The sequence below is a fragment of the Aotus nancymaae genome, unplaced genomic scaffold (genome assembly GCF_030222135.1).
Source record: "Aotus nancymaae isolate 86718 unplaced genomic scaffold, 86718_ANA_hifiasm-v0.15.2.pri h1tg000250l, whole genome shotgun sequence".
Classification (NCBI taxonomy): domain Eukaryota; kingdom Metazoa; phylum Chordata; class Mammalia; order Primates; family Aotidae; genus Aotus; species Aotus nancymaae.
The window spans coordinates 1,607,501-1,626,787 of record NW_026988665.1 but is presented as its reverse complement, the minus strand read 5'-3'; the positions used below and the strand labels follow the sequence as shown (position 1 = coordinate 1,626,787).

General features: G+C 64.6%; 2 protein-coding genes across 4 annotated transcripts in view; one reads left to right on the top strand and one right to left on the bottom strand.

Moving 5' to 3' along the window:
* Positions 1-6,477: 6,477 nt before the first annotated feature.
* On the bottom strand, positions 6,478-7,467 carry B3GALT6 (beta-1,3-galactosyltransferase 6). Its single transcript, XM_021667438.2, has one exon. It carries the CDS (start codon positions 7,465-7,467, stop codon positions 6,478-6,480), a length of 990 nt encoding a protein of 329 aa, XP_021523113.2.
* A 1,112-nt stretch (positions 7,468-8,579) lies between these two features.
* Positions 8,580-19,287, top strand: part of SDF4 (stromal cell derived factor 4) — a 12,872-nt gene continuing 2,164 nt past the window's right edge. Inside the window, exons 1-4 of one of the 3 annotated variants that reach the window (XM_064371926.1) lie at positions 8,580-8,746; positions 10,143-10,648; positions 14,843-14,979; positions 15,417-15,530. In XM_064371926.1, coding sequence (XP_064227996.1) covers positions 10,323-10,648; positions 14,843-14,979; positions 15,417-15,530 — 577 coding nt within the window. In that variant the 5' untranslated portion in view covers positions 8,580-8,746; positions 10,143-10,322. Of the gene's footprint in view, positions 8,747-10,039; positions 10,649-14,842; positions 14,980-15,416; positions 15,531-19,287 lie in introns of those variants that run through there. The other 2 variants (XM_064371924.1, XM_064371925.1) reach the window with 2 other exon arrangements.

Genomic DNA, 19,287 nt, shown 5'->3' with positions numbered 1-19,287 from the left:
CTGGCCGGGCCGCCTGTGGTGTTTGCTCTGCAGGACGAGGAGGAGGTCCCAGCAGAGCCACACTTGCGACCCCTGGCTTCTCGGCAGCGGGTGCTGTCTTGCATCCCGGCCGGCTGAGTCGAGGGGGCTTTGTGGCATCTGTAGCCCCGGCCGGAGCCCCAGTCCGAGGAGCGGCCCCGAGTCCACACTGCACAAGCCCTCCAGCCTCGTGTGCACGCAGGGCGAGCCCTTCCCTAGGGCCCCAGCTGCACCTGCCCGGCCCGCCCTGGCACGGCGGCCCCGGGGCTGCCTCGGTGAGGTCAGAAGCAGTATTCCCGGCCCATGGTGCTGTCCTGGTGTTGAACTCAGAAATGTGGATGGCAGCTCAGGGCAGCTAGAACGTCCTCTCGGGGCCAGGAGCACCGGCCCCCTCAAGGGAGGCAGCCGGAACCAGGGAGAGGCGGGGTGGGGCTCCTGACTGGGAGGAGGAGGCTGGGCCCGGCCCCGGCCCTGCGTGTCAGGTGTGGACACCCTTGTCCATCCGTTCCTGGTGCCTCGAGGGCCCCACTGTGGGGGCATGTGGGGGATCTTGCAGCCATGGCCTGGCACCTGGGGGTGCCTGGGCATGGACCCTGGCACTGTAGCCAGGACAGGCAGGCGCTGTGGGGCCCGGCTTTGGCATCTAACTTCGCCCCCTCTCCCCACCCCTGTTGCCCTGCTGGGAGGGGGTCTGCTCCAAGGGCCCCTGGGCTGCCCGCCAACCTCTGAAGTAACCTCAGCCTGTTTCTGCGGCCTGTCCCGAGCCCCAGACCGCACCACACGTCCTGACGACTGTCACCTGGGTTTTGGGGCAAGCGTGGCCTGGGGGTGTGGGGGACATCTGGGGGCCACGTGGGAGCCAAATAGACCTGCCTGTGCTTCTTTTTAAATATCTGTTTGCCCAGGTGCTCGGTGTTGACCCGGGTTGAGAGTTGTGTGTTCCTGTGACTGGTTCATGGCCTGTGTGTCTTCGGGTCTGTGTGGGGCTCTGCCCTGGGGCCGGGACTCTCTGCACAGCCAGCAGCTTGGCCCCCTGGGAGCAAACCCAGGGCAGCTGGCCAGGGCCTTGGGGCCTGAGCCCTCAGCCTGCTACTCAGTGCCCGGAGTGGCCGTGGGCAGAGTTCCTGGGGTCCAGGCCACAAAGCCTTGGTCCTGCCAGGGAGCCTGTCACACCAGACAGTCAACAGGGGGCCCACGGAGCTGTGATGGCCACCCTGGCATTTTGGGCTCCCTGAACTGGGTGAGGGGGTCCAGAGAGGGGTCTCCCACCCCCAGCTAGGGGCTGCTCAGCGAGCCGTCCTTAGGGGAAGCCCCTGAGAGGCTTCTTTCCTGTCTGCAGAGCGCTGCCCTGGGACCTGCCGTGCCAGAGGCTGCTGGAGCTGGAGCCGGAGCCGGGGGCAGAGCTGCGGCTGGAGGGGGAAGAGGGGACTGGATCCAGGGGATGGAGCTGGGGGCTGGAGCGGTTAGGGGATGCAGGAGGTTGGAGCCGGGGCAGAGCTGGGGCTGGAGCTGGGGGCGGGGAGAGGGGCTGGAGTGAGGTGGGGGGCTGGAGTCGGGGGCAGAGCTGTGACCCGTGGCTGTAGCTCGCGGGCTTGGCTTCGCCAGTCTGCCCTTGAGGCCACTCTGAGCTGTGGCAACCTCAGGGCCTGTCCCCAGGGGTCTCCTGTGGCCTGACCCTGGAGTGGCAGCGTGTGTGGGAGCTGGGAACACGCCCAGCCCTGCCCGTGCCTGCTGAGCCACCGGCGTGTCTGCCCGCCTGCGCGTCTGACAGGTACACAGGTGGGCCTGGCACGGAGGCCTGGGGACAAAGGGTCTTTGTTTGGGAGGCCAGGGCAGTCCCCGCTCTGGGGCAGTGACTCACGGGGCCTCGGCGTGATGACATCTGTGTCGCAACAGCCGTGTGTCATGCATACGACACGGGGCCTTCCACCCACCCCATGCCCACGGCCCTCACGTGGGCTGACGAAGCATGACAGGTGGCCGGGGCTGGGAAAACCCCGCCTTGGTCTCTGCAGGGAGGTGCCTCCAGACCCCTCAGCCCCCCACCCGCCAGGCCTCTCCCTGCCACACGGCGGGGGTTGGGGGGAGCGGGACACCCCTCGGCAGCGGAAGGCAGAACCTCCAGACTCAGGCCCTCGGGTCGGGTGCCTTTTAGGCTGAGTTCCAGTGCCTGGGCCAGTCTGCAGAGGCAGTGGAGGGTGAGGCACCGTGACCACCCCCCCGTCGCCCCCGTGGGGACTTGGGCCTGGCTCTGCCCATCATCACTCCCTCTCGGTCCGAGGTGGGTGGCTGCGGGTGCAGAGCCCCCGGGGGAGGCTGGGCCTGCCAAGACCTTCAGATGCCTCCAGAGGGCGGGGCCGGGGCTTGAGTTTCCTTTTGCTTGGGTCACTGGGCTGGGTCAGGCCCCGGGTCTGTGGGGAGGGGAGGGGACTGCGGGCCTCCTGGGCCCCTATCCTGCCCGCCCGGCCAGCCCTGGAGGGTCCGAGGCTGCCTGTGGTGTTTGCTCGGCAGGACGAAGCTGAGGAGGTCTGGGCAGAGCCACGCTTGCGACCCCTGGCTTCTCAGCCGTGGGTGCTGTCTTGCACCCTGGCCAGCTGAGTTGAGGGGGCTTTGCGGCATCCGTGGCCCCGGGCGGAGGAGGATGCCCCAGCCCCAGTCCAGGGAGAGGTCCCGAGGCCATGCTGCACATCTCACTGGGCAACAGGACCAGGGCAGAGGCCAAGGCTGGGTGGGGGGGAATGCCTGCCCCCCCACCTCCACCTCCCTTCAGGCCCCTGAGCTGCAGCCCCTCCTCCACCGTCTACCTCTGCTGGGAACCCCGAGGAGGGAGGCTTGGATCCCTGCGGAGGGAGGAGGGGGTGGGTCCCAGAGAGACCCTCTGAGAAGGGGATGAGGCCCAGGACAGGGTGGGGCCAGACCTCGGTTCTCTTCCTGGGGTGGTTCTGACCCGGCCGGCCGGCGCAGTGTGGGGCGGTGGGCCTCCCGGGTGCAGCATGGACATCGGGGCAGGGAGGCCAGAGGGAGGGGCTGTGAGGTCTGGGGGTGCAGAGGTCTGAGGGAGAGGAGTGTGGGCACCCAGAGGCCAGCTTGCTGGGGTGCCATGGGTTCCAGCTCCTGGGCTGTGGGAGCGTCCAGGGTGGGTGGCTGAGACCTCAAGGGGAGGCCCAGGGGTTTGGGCTATGCCCCCTCAAAAACCTCCTCTTTGAGGACCCCAGAGACTGGCCAGGCCTGTGGGATGGACAGGCCAACGGGGACACGGCGGTCTTTCCCCTCGGCCCACAGCGGGAGAGGGAGATGCCAGCTCACCCCAGAGCAGGAAACCAGGAGAAAGGGCCGAGCCCCTCCCAGGCCCCTGAAACCAGGGAGCAGGCCCCACAGAGCCAGTCTGTGGAGCTGGAAACGTTTTCACTGGCTGTTGGCGGGCCCAGGAACAGGGCCTTGCGTGAACAAGGGGCCTCCTCTCCCCTCCGGGGCCCGCTCTGGGTGGGCCGGGCCTGCCCGTCTCGGTGGCCACCTGCTCCCCAGGGTCCCCAAGCTGTCTGCTTGTCAGCTGGTCTCACGGTGGCACGGCTGGGGAGCCTGGGGCTGGTGGGGCAGCAGGAGGGCCATGCCCCCTAGATCTGAGGACTCTCAGCCCAGACTGTCGGCCAGGAAGTGGGTGGAAGAGTCTGGGGTTACCCAGGTGGCAGGGGCCGGACAGACAAAGGCCTGCCGGGCACGGGGCGTGCGCTGAGCCCCGGAAGGAGGAGGAGGAGATCTGGACCTGTCAGTGCTGGGTGTCTGCAGCGCCTGCCCACATGGAGTACCGAAGAGACCCGGGCACAGGTTGCTGGGCTGGCACCCGGGGCTGCTGGACGGGGCGTCTCCCCTGGGAGACCTGGAGGTCACCCTCCTGAGGTCCTGGGAAGAGACCTGTGGGCAGAGCTCCCCCACCCCCTGCCTGGTGGGAGGCGTCGCCTGGGTCCCGGTTTCATGGCCACACAGCGGCCTTCTAAGGGTGCCAGTTACATGGGAGTAAGACCGCCTCGGCTTAATGTGACTCCGCCTGCAGAGGCCTGGATTCCAAACAAGGTCGGTCTGCAGCTGCTGTGTTGGGCTTGGAACTCAGTCCAGAACAGGAGCCTCCACCACCACCATCCCAGCCAGGCACAGGGGGCAGGTGGAGGCCTCAGGGCTGGGGGTGCCCCCAGGCGCAGGCAGCGCTTTGCATCTTGGGGGCGACTGCCCAGGCCACAGGCCCTGTGGGTGCCCAGGGCTGGCCCAGAGAGCTGGAGCTGATGTCAGGGGGCAGCCTCCAGAGGGTGGGGGCAAAGGGGCAGGACCAGGGTCCCCAGGAGGACGGCAGAGGTGGGTGCTCTCCTCCTGAGGGATCCTGAAAGGACCAGAGCCCTCCCTCTTGGCTTGACCCACATTCCTCGCCGGCCACGCGCCTCCTGGGGGCTGTGCACGCACGGCTGCTCCATGCCTGTCCAGCCCCAACACCGTCCCCTCCACGGTGGGCCCTCAGGCCACTGGAGGAGATACATCCGTGGGGCTCAGGAACAGTCAGCTGTCTTGTATCCCAAGTTCCCACATGGAAAAGAACCCGGTGACTTCCCGTCTCCCGAGGGCCCCCGGGTTCAGCCCTGCTCTCCAGGAACTGAGCACGTTGGTGGGTGGGGAGTTGTTTGTGCTCAGCCTGGGGGAGGGGATGCCACGGCACGTCCACCGTCTAGAGGAGCCACGGGGCAGGGAGCCACCAGCGAGCAGGGAGGATCCACAGGGAAGTTCAAGGTGAGGCCAGAGAGCTGCAGCTGCCCTGGCTCTGGAAGCCCCCAGCCCCCGCCCCAGGTCCAGGTCCAGCCGTCAGGCCACGTGTCCTCTGAACCCGTCAATCACCGCACGGATGGGAGCGTGAGCCCAGGGCAGGCTTTGTTCTGATTGAAAATTTAATGTCTTGGGTTGAAAAACACTACCTTCCATTTTTGTAGGTCAGAAGTGGTTGCAAATGGGACCGGTAGACTCTTTCTACTGGGGGGTCTGGGGCATTTGCACTGTGCATTCCCACGGGGGCAACTCTGGGGAGCCACGAAGAGCTGGGCAGTGCAGGGCGAGGTGTGGGAGGCCAGCCCTCGGTTCACATCCCGCTCTGCACGGTCCACGAGGTTGTCAGCCAGTCCTCTGGCCTCTCCAAGCACACGCAGGTTTCCTCAAGCAATTCCAAACGCCGAGGAGACGTCCCACCCAGTAAAATCGGCAGGCAGGGATCGCGACACCCATGACGGGCAGACCCTGGGCTCGAATGTGCGACCCCTGTGGGAGGGGAGGGCCCCATCCCGCTCACAGAGGGGCCGTCAGTCCCAGATTCGAGGTGGCTCATTGGAGCTTGAACTCGTCTGCCTGACCTAGGGACGCCTCTGGTCCCGCCCGCGCCCCCTGGGGGTGGGAGGACCGCCGTGCACATCACTGAGCAAGCACCCCCCACCCGAGTCTTTCCTTCCTGGGACCACTGCTGCCTTCAAACAGAAATAACCCAAACCTGCTCCCAAACCCATGGCCTGAGCTTGACCCCGACCCAAGCCTGACCGTGACCCTAACGCTCCAGACTGGATCCCGCCCCAAAGTAGGACAGCAAAGGCCACAGCAGGGACCACCCCGGTTCTCCAAACGGAAAACCCCAGTGGGACTCCGGGGCTCACGGTCACCCCTTGTCCTGGGGCCACTTTATTTCACTTTGGCAAGGACTACAGTGATCCCTTTTCTCAGTCAACGAGGCGGCTTCCCAGGACGCACGAAGGTAGTGGGAGGTGGGCCGGGTGCGCCGGCTGGACCCGTTTTCTTGAGGCGGAATTTGGGAGGCCTCGTCAGCACTCAAGGGTTCGATTCCTGGGACTTGGGCCAGAGTGTGAAGCGAAGCGGCACTGCCTCTCTGTGGCCACGGGAAGCCTTAAAAGGAAAGTCTCTTCAGGAAGAAACAGTGCGGCGACTGATGCGTAAACCGAAACATAAACGGCCAGTTGTAAAGTTCTCCTGCGTTTGTTTAAACGCCAAGTTCTGACCTAAGAGTCTCTCCTGAAATCGTGTAAGAAATGCCGAGACCAGCACGCTGCCAACTTAAACTTACATCGACGAACTTACAATAAAAAGTCACAAGCGAACACCGAGTTATATTTACCACGAAGTCACCGGACAGAGACCGAGACCAAAACACCGTGAAAGCGAAGTGATGTGGAAGCGCTCTGCGTCTCAGACGCACCCGGGAGAAACGCCACTGGTGAGAGACGCGGAAGAACGGGGGACGGCACGGGGTCAGCGGGCCGGGGTGCAGCCGGCCGGGCTCGGGCCCGCTGAGGTCCAGGAACGGGGGGCGCCTCCCCCTGGACACGGCGCGCGGCCCCGGCGACCCCCGGGGGTCTCCCAAACGCAGGCGTGCGCGCCGCGGTGCACCGGGTGCCCAGAGGCCCGCGCGGCGGCGGCGGCTCAGGGGATGCCCTCCCTCCGCTGGCAGCACTGCGAGGGCGGCGCGGACCAGTCGTAGACGTAGGACAGGCGCAGCTGCACCTCGCGCTCGCACAGGCGGCCCTCCCGCGCCAGCGTCGCGTGCTTCCGCAGCATGTCCTCCGGGCTCTGCTTGTGCGTCACCAGGTACTGGTTGCTGCAGCCGCGGGAGCGGTACTCGGTGTCGAAGCGCGGGTCGTGCTCGCGCCGCACGTCCACCGGCGCCAGCCAGGCGCCCAGAGACACGTCCTCGCTGTGCCAGGCGCGCAGGTAGTCGCGGCTGAGGCGCAGGTAGCGCACCAGGTCGGCCGAGAGCACGTAGCCGCCGCCCAGCGCGTAGGGCAGGTAGTGGTCGCAGAGCTGCCAGGCGGCCTCGCGCCAGCGGCCTCCGGGCTTGACGCGGCCGCGGCCCGAGAAGAAGCCCCAGTAGAGGCGGCGCCGGCGCGCGGGGTCGCGGGCGCGCAGCTCCGCCAGCAGCGCGTCCAGCCGCGCGAAGGAGTCGTCGTCCGCCTTGAGCACGAACTCGAAGGCCACGTGCTCGTCCAGCCAGGCCAGCATGGCCAGCACCTTGGCCGTGAGGTTGTCGTAGGCGTCGCGCAGCGCGGGCAGCAGCAGCAGGTCCCCGTGCCGCGCCTGCTCGCGCTCCAGGGCGCGCCGCTCCTCGGCGCCCAGGCCGGCGGTGCCCACGGCGAAGCGCGCCCACACGTCGCCCGGGGCCCCGCGCCGCGTCAGCCACGTGCTGCGGACCACGCTGCGGCGCTCGGCGGCGCGGGGCGCGCTGGCCACCAGCACTGCCAGGAAGGCGGCGGCGCGCGCGGGCGCGGGGGGCTGGGGGCTGCGGCCCGGCGCCGCCCCGGAGTCCCCGGGCTCGGACGCGCAGCGCGCCAGGTAGAGCAGCGCCGCCCCGCACAGCACCAGCGCGCCCAGGCCCAGCGCTGCCCGCCGCCGCCACGCGCGCCGCAGCAGCTTCATGGCGCCCGCGCCGGGCCCGCGGCCCAGGCCGGCCGCGCGAATGCGCAGGCGCAGCCGGCTCGGGGCGGTGCGCCTGCGCACGGCGCTCTGGGGACCGCGCCGGAGCCTTCCGAAGACGCCGGGTCTCGGGGGCGCTCGGAGGCCGGCGACCAATCGGCGGCCGCGGCGGTGCCAGGAGCGGCCGTCACGTGGCCTCGAGCGCCCTTCTCATTGGCCGACCTCGGAGCGGCCCCGCGACCGCTTCCGCCCGAAGGAGAGATGGCGGTGCCGGCGTCCCGGCAGTGAGGTGGCGCTCGTTCGCGCCGCCCCCGCCCGCAAGAAAGATGGCAGCGGCCTGAGCCAGGCCCGTTGGTGGCGTCACGGGCGCTCTGCTCCGCTCGTCGGATCCCGGGTGCGGGGAGGCAGGCCGGTGAGTGAGGGGCCCCAGGCGGCCTCTGCAGGCCCCGGGGTCGAGTGTCCCCGCCGGCCGGACGGCGAGGGCGGGTCTGGAGGCCGTCGCCGCCTCCCGCCCTGGGCCGGGACACCGTCGGTCCGCTTGGCCTCGGGCCCTAGCGAGACTCCGCCGTCACCGGGGCTCCTGGGGGCGGGGACGGGCCGACGACGCGGGTCTCCCCGGCCGAAACCTAGGAGTGCCACCGCGAAACGGAGGCCGAGGGGGTCTGGCTGGACTCGCGTTTATCAGCGGGCGGCCTTGGACGAGCCGCCCGGCTTCCCTGCGCCTCCGTTTCCGCTTCCGAACCGCGTGGACCCTCGTCCGCACTTAGGAGGATTTGGGGATTTGACGTCGGCTCAGAGGCGGCGTTGGGAACCCTGCCGAGCGTTCGGAATAAGTGCGTGTGTGTTTCACCGCCAGAGGTAGCTTCGTTCCGCCAGAGCCGCAGCCGGGGATGGCGGAGAAGTACCGCCTCTGCCTGAGCCGCTCCCCCGTTCACTTCGCAGGGGCGCGTCGATCCCTTGCTGGGGACGGAGGCCAGAATTCCGGGGGATGGCGGTTCCGCAGGACCTGAAAATCCCACCCGGGTGCGCGGGACAGGCCGGCCCAGCTGTGACTCCAGGAAGTTCCACGTGATGGACTCCTGATTTTTAGAGTTATTTTTTGATTACTTTTTTAAAATTTCCTTTTTTGAGACAGGGTCTCATCTTTTTGTTTTTGCTTTTTAAAGAGACGCAGTCTCGGCCGGGCGCGGTGGCTCACGCCTGTAATCTCAGCACTTTGGGAGGCCAAGGCAGGTGGATCACGAGGTCAGGAGTTCAAGACCAGCCTGCCCACCTGGCCAAGGTGTGAAACCCTGTCTCTACTAAAAATACAAAAAAAAAAAAAAAAAATAGGCGGGCGTGGTTGTGGGCGCCTGTAATCCCAGCTACTCGGGAGGCTGAGGCAGGGGAATTGCTGGAACCTGGGAGCAGGGGCTTGCAGTGAGTTGAGGTCGCGCCGCTGCACTCCAGCCTGGATGACGGAGCAAGACTCCATATCAAAAAAAAAAAAAAAAAAAAAAAGCGACCCACTCTCACTGTGCCACCCAGGCTAGTCTCACGGCCCTCCTGCCTCAAGTAAACTTCCCTGTAACTCATCAAGACAATGTAGAATCGAGAGCTGGCTCTGTTCTCCCTAGGAACAAAGTGCAGTCTCTTTGCACACAGCATGTTTTACGACTGTAGTTAGTGGACTCAGCACCAGGAAGAGGTGTCTGGTGAGGCAGGACGACAGGAACAGAATTATGCCACCAGGAGGGAAGTAAAAAGCCCTCGGCCATGTTAAGAAAATCAGGCCGATGGCCGGGCATGGTGGCTCACACCTGTATTCCCAGCACTTTGGGAGGCCAAGGTGGGAGGATCACCTGAGGTCGGGAGTTCAAGACCAGCCTGACCCAACATGGAGAAACCTCGTCTCTACTACAAAAATTAGCTGGATGTGGTGGTGCATGCCTGTAATCCCAGCTACTTGGGAGGCTGAGGCAGGAGAATCACTGGAACCCGGGACGGGGAGGTTTCGGTGAGCTGAGATCATGCCATTATACTCCATCCCGGGCAACAAGAGTGAAACTCCATTTCAAAAAAAAAAAATGAAAAAAATCATAAAGAAAATCAGGCCAGGTGCCCATGACTCACACAGGACTTTGGGATGCTGAGGTGGGAGGATCACTTGAGGTTAGGAGTGTGAGACCAGCCTGGCCAACAGGGTGAAACCATATGGAGAGACAGAGCTGGAAATTCAGTGTCTGTAAAAAAAAGGGTAAAAAGAGTGGGCGTAGGCTGGGCGCGGTGGCTCACGCCTGTAATCCCAGCACCTTGGGAGGCCGAGGCCAGAGAATCGCTTGAAGCCGGGAATTTGAGACCAGCCTGGGCATTACATCGAGACCTGTCCCTACAAAAAATGAAATGATAATAACTTAGCCGGGTGTGGTGGTGCATGCCTATGGTCCCAGCTGCTCAGGTGGCTGAGGCAAGAGGATCGTCTGAGCCCAGGAGTTCGAGATCTTGGTGAGCTGTGATCGCCACCACACTCCAACCTGGGCGACAGACCAAGACCCTGTTTCTAAAAAAAAAAAAAAAAAAAAAGAGAAAGATGCCGTGTGTGGTCTGGAGCCTGTAAACCAAGGACGTGTTTCCTGTTGCAGATGGACGTGCTCAGGGCACGCGAAGTCTCACTAACGACATGTCTGTCTTCTTCGCAGACCGTGAGCTGCTCGCCGTGTGGGCTTCTGGGGCCGCGCTGCCCGTCCCCAGCCTGTGGCTATTGTGGGGACACAACCCTCTTCAGTGCCTGGGGCTTGGACTGGAGCCAGACCTCACTTCCTCCTCTACCCCTGCCCCTGCCCCTCCCAGCACCTGGCCCACACCCTGCGGCCCACCCCATGGTCTGGCCCTGGGTGGCGATGGCGTCCAGGTGGGGTCCCCTGGTGGGCCTGGCTCCACGCTGCCTCTGGCTCCTGGGGGCGGTCCTCCTGATGGATGCGTCTGCGAGACCTGCCAACCACACGTCCACTCGAGAGAGAGCTGCCAACAGGGAGGAGAGCGAGATCCTGCCCCCAGACCACCTGAACGGCGTGAAGCTGGAGATGGACGGGCACCTCAACCGGGACTTCCACCAGGAGGTCTTCCTGGGCAAGGACCTGGGGGGCTTCGATGAGGACACGGAGCCACGGCGGAGCCGGAGGAAGCTGATGGTCATCTTTTCCAAGTAGGCGTCGCCCGCGTGGGCCCATCCCAGCTCTGCGTGGTGGGGGTCGCTGGGCCCTGTGTCGGGACCTGCCGGGCTGGCAAGGCGTGCCCATGATCGGCGGCACTTCCAGCCTGCTGTTTGCACCAAGGCCTGTGCTGGCAGCCCAGAGCTGCTCCTCGAATGCCCTGGGTCCTCTGGGGGCTGAGAGGGCTGGAGTTGGCCTGTTTGGCCATCCCTAGGATAGCAGGAGGAGGCGCCCGCCGGCACTGTGTGGTCAGCGTCCTCTGTGCCGAGGGGCAGACGGGGGCCTCCGCAGCTGCAGCACCAGCTAGACAAGGCCTGGCTGAGGAGCAAGGGCCAGCCGTGGGCAGCCGGTGCCTCGCGCACTGGGCTCCTCCTGGCACGCCCTCTACCCCGTGTCTGCGGTCCCTGCCGCACGCGGTGGGGAGCATGTCACACGCAGGTGTGGGGAGTGTGGGGTTGGCGTGTTTTGCTGGCCCGGTCAGGAGCAGAGCTGTGCTGTGCCTGTGCCCCGTCCTTGGCTGTCACTGCCCCTGCCCTGCCGAGTCCCCGATCCCCTCTTGTCTCTGTGCCTGGTGCTGAGCTTTCTCCCCTCACCACGTCCCCCAGTCTCGGGAGCCTGGTTTAAGGGGCCCAAGATGGGTCAACCTGACCGGTCACCCCAGAGCCAGGTCCCGCGGCAGAGCCGGGGTGCCCTGTGGGGTGGTCCTGGAACCCACACGCACTCAGCGCTGGCCTCACCCCTGGAGGATGCCTGGCCACAGGGCAGGGTCAGGACATGCCCTCAAGTCCTCTAGGCCAGCTGAGGTGCCGGGCAGGGAGCCAGGGTGCAGGTGAGAGAACAGCCTGGGGCTTCTGGGGCCTGCAGGACCCGGGCACATGGAGGCAGCCCCGGCCTTACCGTCCTGCAGGGCCTGGTGCTCCAGGGCCAGTGTGCAGAGGGGCGGGTGGCAGAGCTGGTGAGCAGGGGGGTTGGGCAGGGCCGGGGCCCAGGGGAGCAGGTGCAGGCAGAGAAGGAGTGAGGATTGGCCTGACTCTGCCGGGGCCCTGGCTGAGGGTGGGGATGGGCCTGGCTGTGCCAGGGACCTGGGCTGAGGATCCAGGCTTTCGGGCGGAGCACAGGTGAGCTGGTGGGAGGGAGGCGTGGTGCCAGCTGGAGGACCTGGATACTGGGCATGGCGTCCCTTTGCTCCTCTCCCCAGATGGCACGATTCAGGGTTCCCTGTGTGGCCTGTGTTTACTCAGTAGAGGCTGCTGGTGCTCCCGGGGTCTGTCAGCATCACCACCCACGAGCTCACAGAGGTGGGCGTTGGGGGGGCTGTCCCTGCCCGCACGGTGCTGAGAGTGGACTGCCCGCCTGGCGAGGGGAGTCGAGGCATCTGCTCGGTGCGTCTCCAGCAGGATCGGGGTTTCTTTTTGCTGCCTGTAAGGAAACGCTGAGCCATCTCATTTGAGGAGGGGGGTGCAGGGAGTGGGAAATGGCAGCGGGTGTCCCTGACACCAGTGCTGAGCAGTGACTTCGCTCCTTAGCACGGGGTTCCCTGCTCACCCTCTTTCTGCACGGGCCCCGTACCGCAAAAAGTGACCTACGTTCACCAGCCTTCCGATCTCCTCTGCCTCCTCTGGGCAGGGCCAGCATCTGAGGCTCCCCCATTTTTTCATGGACGTAACACTTTTTTTTTTTTTTAAGACGGAGTTTCACCATGTTGGTCAGGCTGGTCTTGAACTCTGGACCTCAGGTGATCCGCCCGCCTAGGCCTCCAAAGTGCTTGGATTACAGGTGTGAGCCACCACACCCGGCCAATGTGATGAGGAGGGCTGGGCAGGAGGTTCTAGAATGTCCCCCTTTGGGCTCGTGGGGTGTGTTTCTTCCTGACAGGACGGAGCTGAGGGATTTGGAAAGGACACCCAGAGGGGAGGTGCCCTGTCCTAGGGGGTCCCGGGCACCACGTGCCCCCCCCGGGGATGCTGACCTGGGTGACCCGAGCGGAGCGTCTGTGGGCGACTCCCCGGGGAGCCGTCTCTATCCCTGTCCCTGCCCCTCCCTCCCTGGCATCAGGGACCAGGTGCAGGGGCAGGTGATGCCTCCTCCCATGGGCCGAGTGTCACAGCCACACGGATTCTGTGGGTTTCTGCCCCCTGTGCATTTACTTACCAGTCAGGGCCCTTTTTGTTTTTGTGTCTGTGTTTGCTTTGAGGTCGCGCTGTGTCACCCAGGTTGGAGTGCAGTGGTCGGATCTTGGTTCACTGCAGCCTCAAGCTCCTGGGCTTAAGCGATTCTCCCGCCTCAGCCTCTTAAGTAGCTGGGATCATGGGTGCGCACCACCACACCCAGCCAACTTTTAAATTGTTTTGTAAAAACAGGGTCTCACTATGTTGCCCAGGTTGGCCTCGAATTCTTAGGCTGAAGCGATCCTCCCACCTCAGCCTCCCACAGTGCTGAGACCACAGGGGTGGCCGCAGCGCCCAGCCCCGCGTGGGTTTGCGTCCTGCGGCGTGGACGTGGCCGCGTGCTTTGGGCCCAGCACTGCTCGCGTGGTGTAGGCTTTGGCTGCTGGGAGCTGTGACTCGTGTCTTTGGCTTTTGAGCTCACTTTGCCTCCCTGCTTCCTGGCACCGCGAGATGCTCCAGGCTCGCCTCCACCTGCCCAGTGCACAGCAGCCGCCTTTCCAGCGAGCCCCGGCCCCTGTGGCCGGAGCTGGAAGCTGGGGTCTGGGCGCTGGGGGTCTTGGCCTTGTCCTTTCGGGGGCCAGAGCTCGGTACCATGAAGCTGACCTGGCCCAGGTCCCCGACCACGCACGCCTGGCGAGGGGCCGGGGCACCCTCCTCTTGGGACGCCTCTGGCAAGTGCAGCAGCCCGTCCCGGAGACCACGCCCCTCTCAAAGCCCCGCCCCCAGCGCTGCTGCCCCGGAGACCACGCCCCTCTCAAAGCCCCGCCCCCAGCGCTGCTGCCCCGGAGACCACGCCCCTCTCAAAGCCCCGCCTCCCAGCACTGCCGCCCTGGGGGTTGTTTCCAGCAGGTGAGCTCGGACCTCAGCCGCATGTGACGTTGAAGCTGAGCTCTGTGAGGCTGGGACCCAGTGGCCTGCCCCGGGGCCGTGGCCTCCTGGCCTGTGCTGGCCCCGTGTCTCCGACCTGTGTCCTGGTTCCCCATGTCTGTGGTTCCCTCCATCCTTGGACACAATGCTAAGTCCCCACGTGGTCTCTCTCCTGTCTCGGAACTTCACACTTACACGACGGAAGGATTTTGTTTTGTTGAGTTAGGGTCTCGGTCACCCAGGCTGCAGTGGTGCCATCACAGCTCACTGCAGCCTCCACGTGCCGGGTTCAGGCAGCCCTCCCACCTCAGCCTCTTGAGTAGCTGAGACCGCAGGTCCGTGTCACCACACCTGGCGAATTTTGTAATTGTTTTTTGTAGAGATGAGGTCTCCCTGTGTTGCCCAGGCTGGTCTTGAACTCTTGGGCTCAAGCGATCCACCCGTCTCGGCCTCTCAGCGTGCTGGGATTGCAGGTGTGGCCGCCGCGTCTGGCCTGTCTGAAGGTTTGTGTGTAGCCATACCTGAGGCATCTAAAATAAAACGTGGGCCGGGCCCAGTGGCTACACCTGTAATCCCAGCACTTTGGGAGGCCGAGGTGGGTGGAATCACTTGAGGTCAGGAGTTCAAGACCAGCCTGGCCAATGTGGTGAAACCCCACTTAAACTAAAAATACAAATATTAGCTGTGTGTGGTGGCGCACACCTATAATCCCAGCTACTTGGGAGGCTGAGGTGGGAGAATCCCTTAACCCGGGAGGCGGAGTGTGCAGTGAGCCGAGATTGTGCCACTGCACTCCAGCCTGGTGACAGAGCGAGACTCCGTTTCAATGAATAAATGAAAGTGAAGACTGTGACTTTTGAGAGCTGTTGGAGAGAAGGGTCCGGTGGTGATTCTGTACCGCTGTGATGGAGTGGGAGGGTCCCTGTGTCTTCCTGGGGCAGGGACTGTGGCACCCGCCTTCCCCAGTGTGTCTGGCACGGCCCCTGCCCCTACGAGCCCCCATGTCCCAGAAATTTCTCACGGCACCCCGGGGAGCCTTCACTGTTGGTGATGGGTTCACACTGCGTGGAGTCCTGGGCCCGGTGCCATCCATCTGGCAGTTTGGGGTCCTGGGGCCGGTCTGATGGCCGCCTGCCCACGTGCCGCCTGCAGGGTAGACGTGAACAGCGACCGGAAGATCAGCGCCAAGGAGCTGCAGCGCTGGATCATGGAGAAGACGGCCGAGCACTTCCAGGAGGCCGTGGAGGAGAGCAGGACGCACTTCCGAGCCGTGGACCCCGACGGGGACGGTACCGCGGCCGGGCCGGCGGGCAGGGTCTTGCCTGGGGCCTGGAGGGCAGACAGGCCTGGTCTGAGGGAAGGGCGGTGGGGAAGTGTCAGCTGGTGACCCGAGGTGTGGTGGGGCACGCTGGGGTACGCGGAAGCTGGGTTCGTGATGCCCGAGGCTTGGTGAGGAAAACGTGCGCTGAGCACCGGGTGTGGCCACGGAAGGCGCCGCTCAGGACTTGGCGCTGCCTGTGCCTCTCAGTGGCCCTGGGCACAGACGTTCCCAGCTGGCTTCACAGGTGAGGAGGGCGCGGGCGGCTGGCCTGGGCCCCAGGGCTCCAGACACGCATCCCGCTGCCTCCAGCCCGGGCAGCAGAGCGAGACCCCATCTCAGCTGAAGAGGCAGCTCAGCTCGGTGTCAGACGTCCTGACGGGTACGACCTGCTCCCTGCTCTTCCAGGCCACGTGTCATGGGATGAGTATAAAGTGAGGTTTTTGGCGAGTAAAGGTCACAGCGAGAAAGAGGTTGCTGACGCCATCAGGCTCAATGAGGAGCTCAAAGTGGACGAGGAAAGTGAGTGCTCACCGGGCTCCTGCGAGGGTCTCAGGCATCCCCTGCGTGCGTGTGTGTTGTGCATATGTGAGTGCACCGTGTGTGTGCTCGTGGGTACACGTGCAGGTGAGTGTGCCATGTGCTCGTGGGTACATGCAGGTGAGTGTGTGTGTGCTCATGGGTACATGCGGTGTGTATGTGCGTGTGCTCGTGGGTACACGTGCAGGTGAGTGTGCGTGTGCTCGTGGGTACATGTGGTGAACCTGCGCACGTGTCTGCATCACGCCCATTGTGTATGCGCACGTGCACGCGTGTCCTGACCGTGTATTCCAACATGGGTAGTGGTAGCCGTGAGGAGGGAAGAAGCCATTGCTGGGCCAGGCGCCACCCAGGGGTCAGGTGGGGAGCGTGTGAGCCGTGCCCGGCCGCTCTCAGCACACCGTCTGCTGGTCACGACACCATCGTGGTGGTTACCCAGTTAGCTCCTACAGAGAATCTGAGGCTCTGAGGCCGTGAGTCTGGTGTGGAGCTCTGCCTGACACTCTGAAGGCCACGTGAGCCGGGGTTTCCCAGGGAGAGGGAACAGCCTGTGTCTGAGGGCCTGGCCCTGGGGTCTGAGGTCTGCTGAGACATCTGTGTGGTCACCAGGTGGTCACCGGGGAAGCGGTCAGGTCCCAGGGAGAGGCTCTTCCTTGTGTCGGGGGCGCGGCCGTTGGCCTGCAGGGCACCCCGGGCATCCGCAGCCCTGGCTGGGTCCGAGCTGGTGCCTCTGTGAAGAGGGTGGAGCGAGGTGGGGCCTGGCCCCTGGGTGAAGGGCGGATGAGAGGAGAGTCCGCCGCCCTGCACGGGGCCAGTTCCGGGAGAGCCGTCCGGGCAGCAGCCCTGCTGGTGCCGTGGTGGCGCATGGCGGGGTGCGTGCCACGGTTGCCGCTGCCCTGGGGCTCTGTGCCCTTGCCCGTCACGCTCGCTTTCTGGTTCGGTTTGGGGCTTTGCCGGGAGTCTGAGGAGGTGCCTGCCTGTCCCATCACCGCTCTAGTTTGTGGGGTGGTGTCTCTGCCGTCCTGCGTAGCACCTGGGACTGGTGACGTGATACGCGGCCGTTCCCGGCAGGCTGGGCGTATCTTACACCTTCATGTTTTGTGCCTGCTCAGCCTGTCAGACGTTTCCTTACCAGAGGCTGACGTCAAACCACCTCTTAGCCTCTGTTCTCGTGACACTGTCTCTCTTACCCAGCCTGGAGTGTAGTGGCGCAATCTCGTCTCACTGCAGCCGTAACTTCCCGGGCTCAGGTGAGCCTCCCACTTCAGCCTTCCAGGTAGCTGGGACCACTGGCGCCCGCCACCGTGCCCGGCTAACTTTTAAACTTTTTCGTACAGACAGATTTTGCCATGTTGGCCAGGCTGGTCTCAAACTCGTGGCTTCAAGTGATCTGCCCACCTCAGCCTCCCACAGTGCTGGGATTGCAGGCGTGAGCCACCGCGCCTGGGCTTAGCCTCTTTCTTTTTTTAGTTTTTAACTTGTTACTGTTTTGGGGAGAGGGTCTCGCTCTTGCCCGGGCTGCAGTGCGGTGGCACGATGTCAGCTCACTGTGATCTCCACGTCCTGGGCTCAATCTGTCCTCCTAGGAGAGTAACACAAACGAAGCTGTGAGACGTGTTCCTGCCAGGAATGGCCCCATGTCGTGTGACCAGCCCCATGGGGCGGCCTCCTGAGTAACTGGGACCACCAGTGGGTGCCACCAGGCCCAGCTGATTTAAAAATCGGTATTTTTTGTAGACGTGAGGTCTCCCCATGTCACCTAGGCAGGTCTCCAACTCTTGGAGTTTGAGAGGGTTTAAGTGACCTGCCGCCTCGGCCTCCCCCTGTCCCGGGGTGTGGGTGTGAGTGACCCCCCGTGTCGGCCTCCCCGTCTTGGGGTGTGGGTGTGACCCCCTGCCTCTGCCTCCCTGTCCCGGGGTGTGGGTGTGAGTGAACCCCCCACGTCGGCCTCCCCCTGTCCCGGGGTGTGGGTGTGAGTGACCCCCCGTGTCGGCCTCCCCGTCTTGGGGTGTGGGTGTGACCCCCTGCCTCTGCCTCCCTGTCCCGGGGTGTGGGTGTGAGTGAACCCCCCACGTCGGCCTCCCCCTGTCCCGGGGTGTGGGTGTGAGTGACCCCCCCGTGTCGCCTCCCCATCTTGGGGTGTGGGTGTGACCCCCCGCCTCGGCCTCCCCCTGTCCCGGGGTGTGGGTGTGAGTGACCCGCCACGTCGGCCTCCCCCGTCCCGGGGTGTGGGTGTGAGTGACCCGCCACGTCGGCCTCCCCATCTTGGGGTCGCAGCTCGAGCTCCTCTGCCTGCCCTCGTCCTAGAGCGACGTGGAGACCTGTCAAGCCCGTCGGCCTCAGTTCGTGTGCGCTCATCTGGAGTTTGGTCTTGTCCTTTCTAAATCGTACAAATTAGACATTAAAAAGACGAAAACTAAGAGACAGGATCTCCCCGTTTGCCCAGGCTGGCCTCACACCCCTGGCTAGAGGGACGTGCCCACCTCGGCCGCCCAGGTGCCGGGAGCCCCTTGTTCCCTTTCTAAAGAGTGGTTCCCATTTTCCTCACCGCGCCTAATCGGCGCCTCCACCCTGGGCCCTGCGTTTCACCTTCGTCCCGCTGGTGAGCTCCGCGCAGCAAGTCCAGCCTGCTGGCGATTTGCCGGGTGGGAGGCCCATGCCTGTGCTGGTACCCCGACCCCTGTGATGTCTGTCTTTCCTGGGTGCCATTTTATTTGGGTCTCTTCTGCCCAGGACACGTCCCACCTGGACCTAGAGCTTCGTGGCATCTCCGTGAAGCCACCGTCCACCTTTGGGGCTCAGCAGAGGTGTATTTAGAATTTGCTCTGCATTCTCGGGGTCCCCGTGCACCCTGAGGCGCCCGCCCCCGCTCAGCCATGTCTGATCCGCCTTCGCCTCCCCGACCTTAGGCTGCTTAGAACCCCCTTAGCCCTTCGGGGATTTGGCTTCTGGATCAGGAAGAGCAGCTGCCGGGTCCTGGAGGGAGGTGCTGGGAACCCCTGGCAGGTGCCGCCCCACCCCCCATGACCTCCCACCCCTCCCCTGCGACCTCCCACCCCTCCCCTGCATGGCTCCTTCAAGGGCCACGTGTCGCCCACAGCATGAGTCCTCACGTGATTCTGGAGGCTGTGGTGAAGGCGTGGCAGGCGGGCGTCACCCTGTCTCCTGCCTCCATCGGGGTCTGTGTCCTCTTCCCACAGGGACAGTGGTCCTTGATCTTCCCTGATCCAGGACGGTCTCTCCAGATCCCTCACTAACAGTGGCAGCAGAGACCCAGCTTGTCGGGGGGGCTGGGACCCGTGGCTTCTCCGGGGCCCGAGGTCGGTGCTGGGGCTGTGGCTATGAGAATCCTGTGCTGGAGAAGGTGCCTCCCGGCTGGCCTGTTGCAGGCGTCTGTGCCTGCCCCCGTCCTGGTGGGTCAGTTCGGCCCTGTCCATCCTTCCCAGGAGCCGTCTTCCTTTAAGTGAACTTGTCACGTAGAAGGAGGTTGTTCAGAGGGGTGAGATGTGATGGCAGCTGGGTCTCGTTCTCCGCAGTGACCGTGACCCAGAGGTTGCTGGGTTTGTAGCCGGGCCTCCCTCGCTGGACTGAGCCACTGACTTGGTGAGGTTGTGTCCTGCCCTGGAGACCAAGACAGGCCCTCGGGGTGCGTGGGGACTTGGGGTGAGAGGGGACGTTGGGGCTGGGTGAGCACAGCGGGAGAGCAAGGGCCACACACACAGGCCGCGCCATGTCCCAG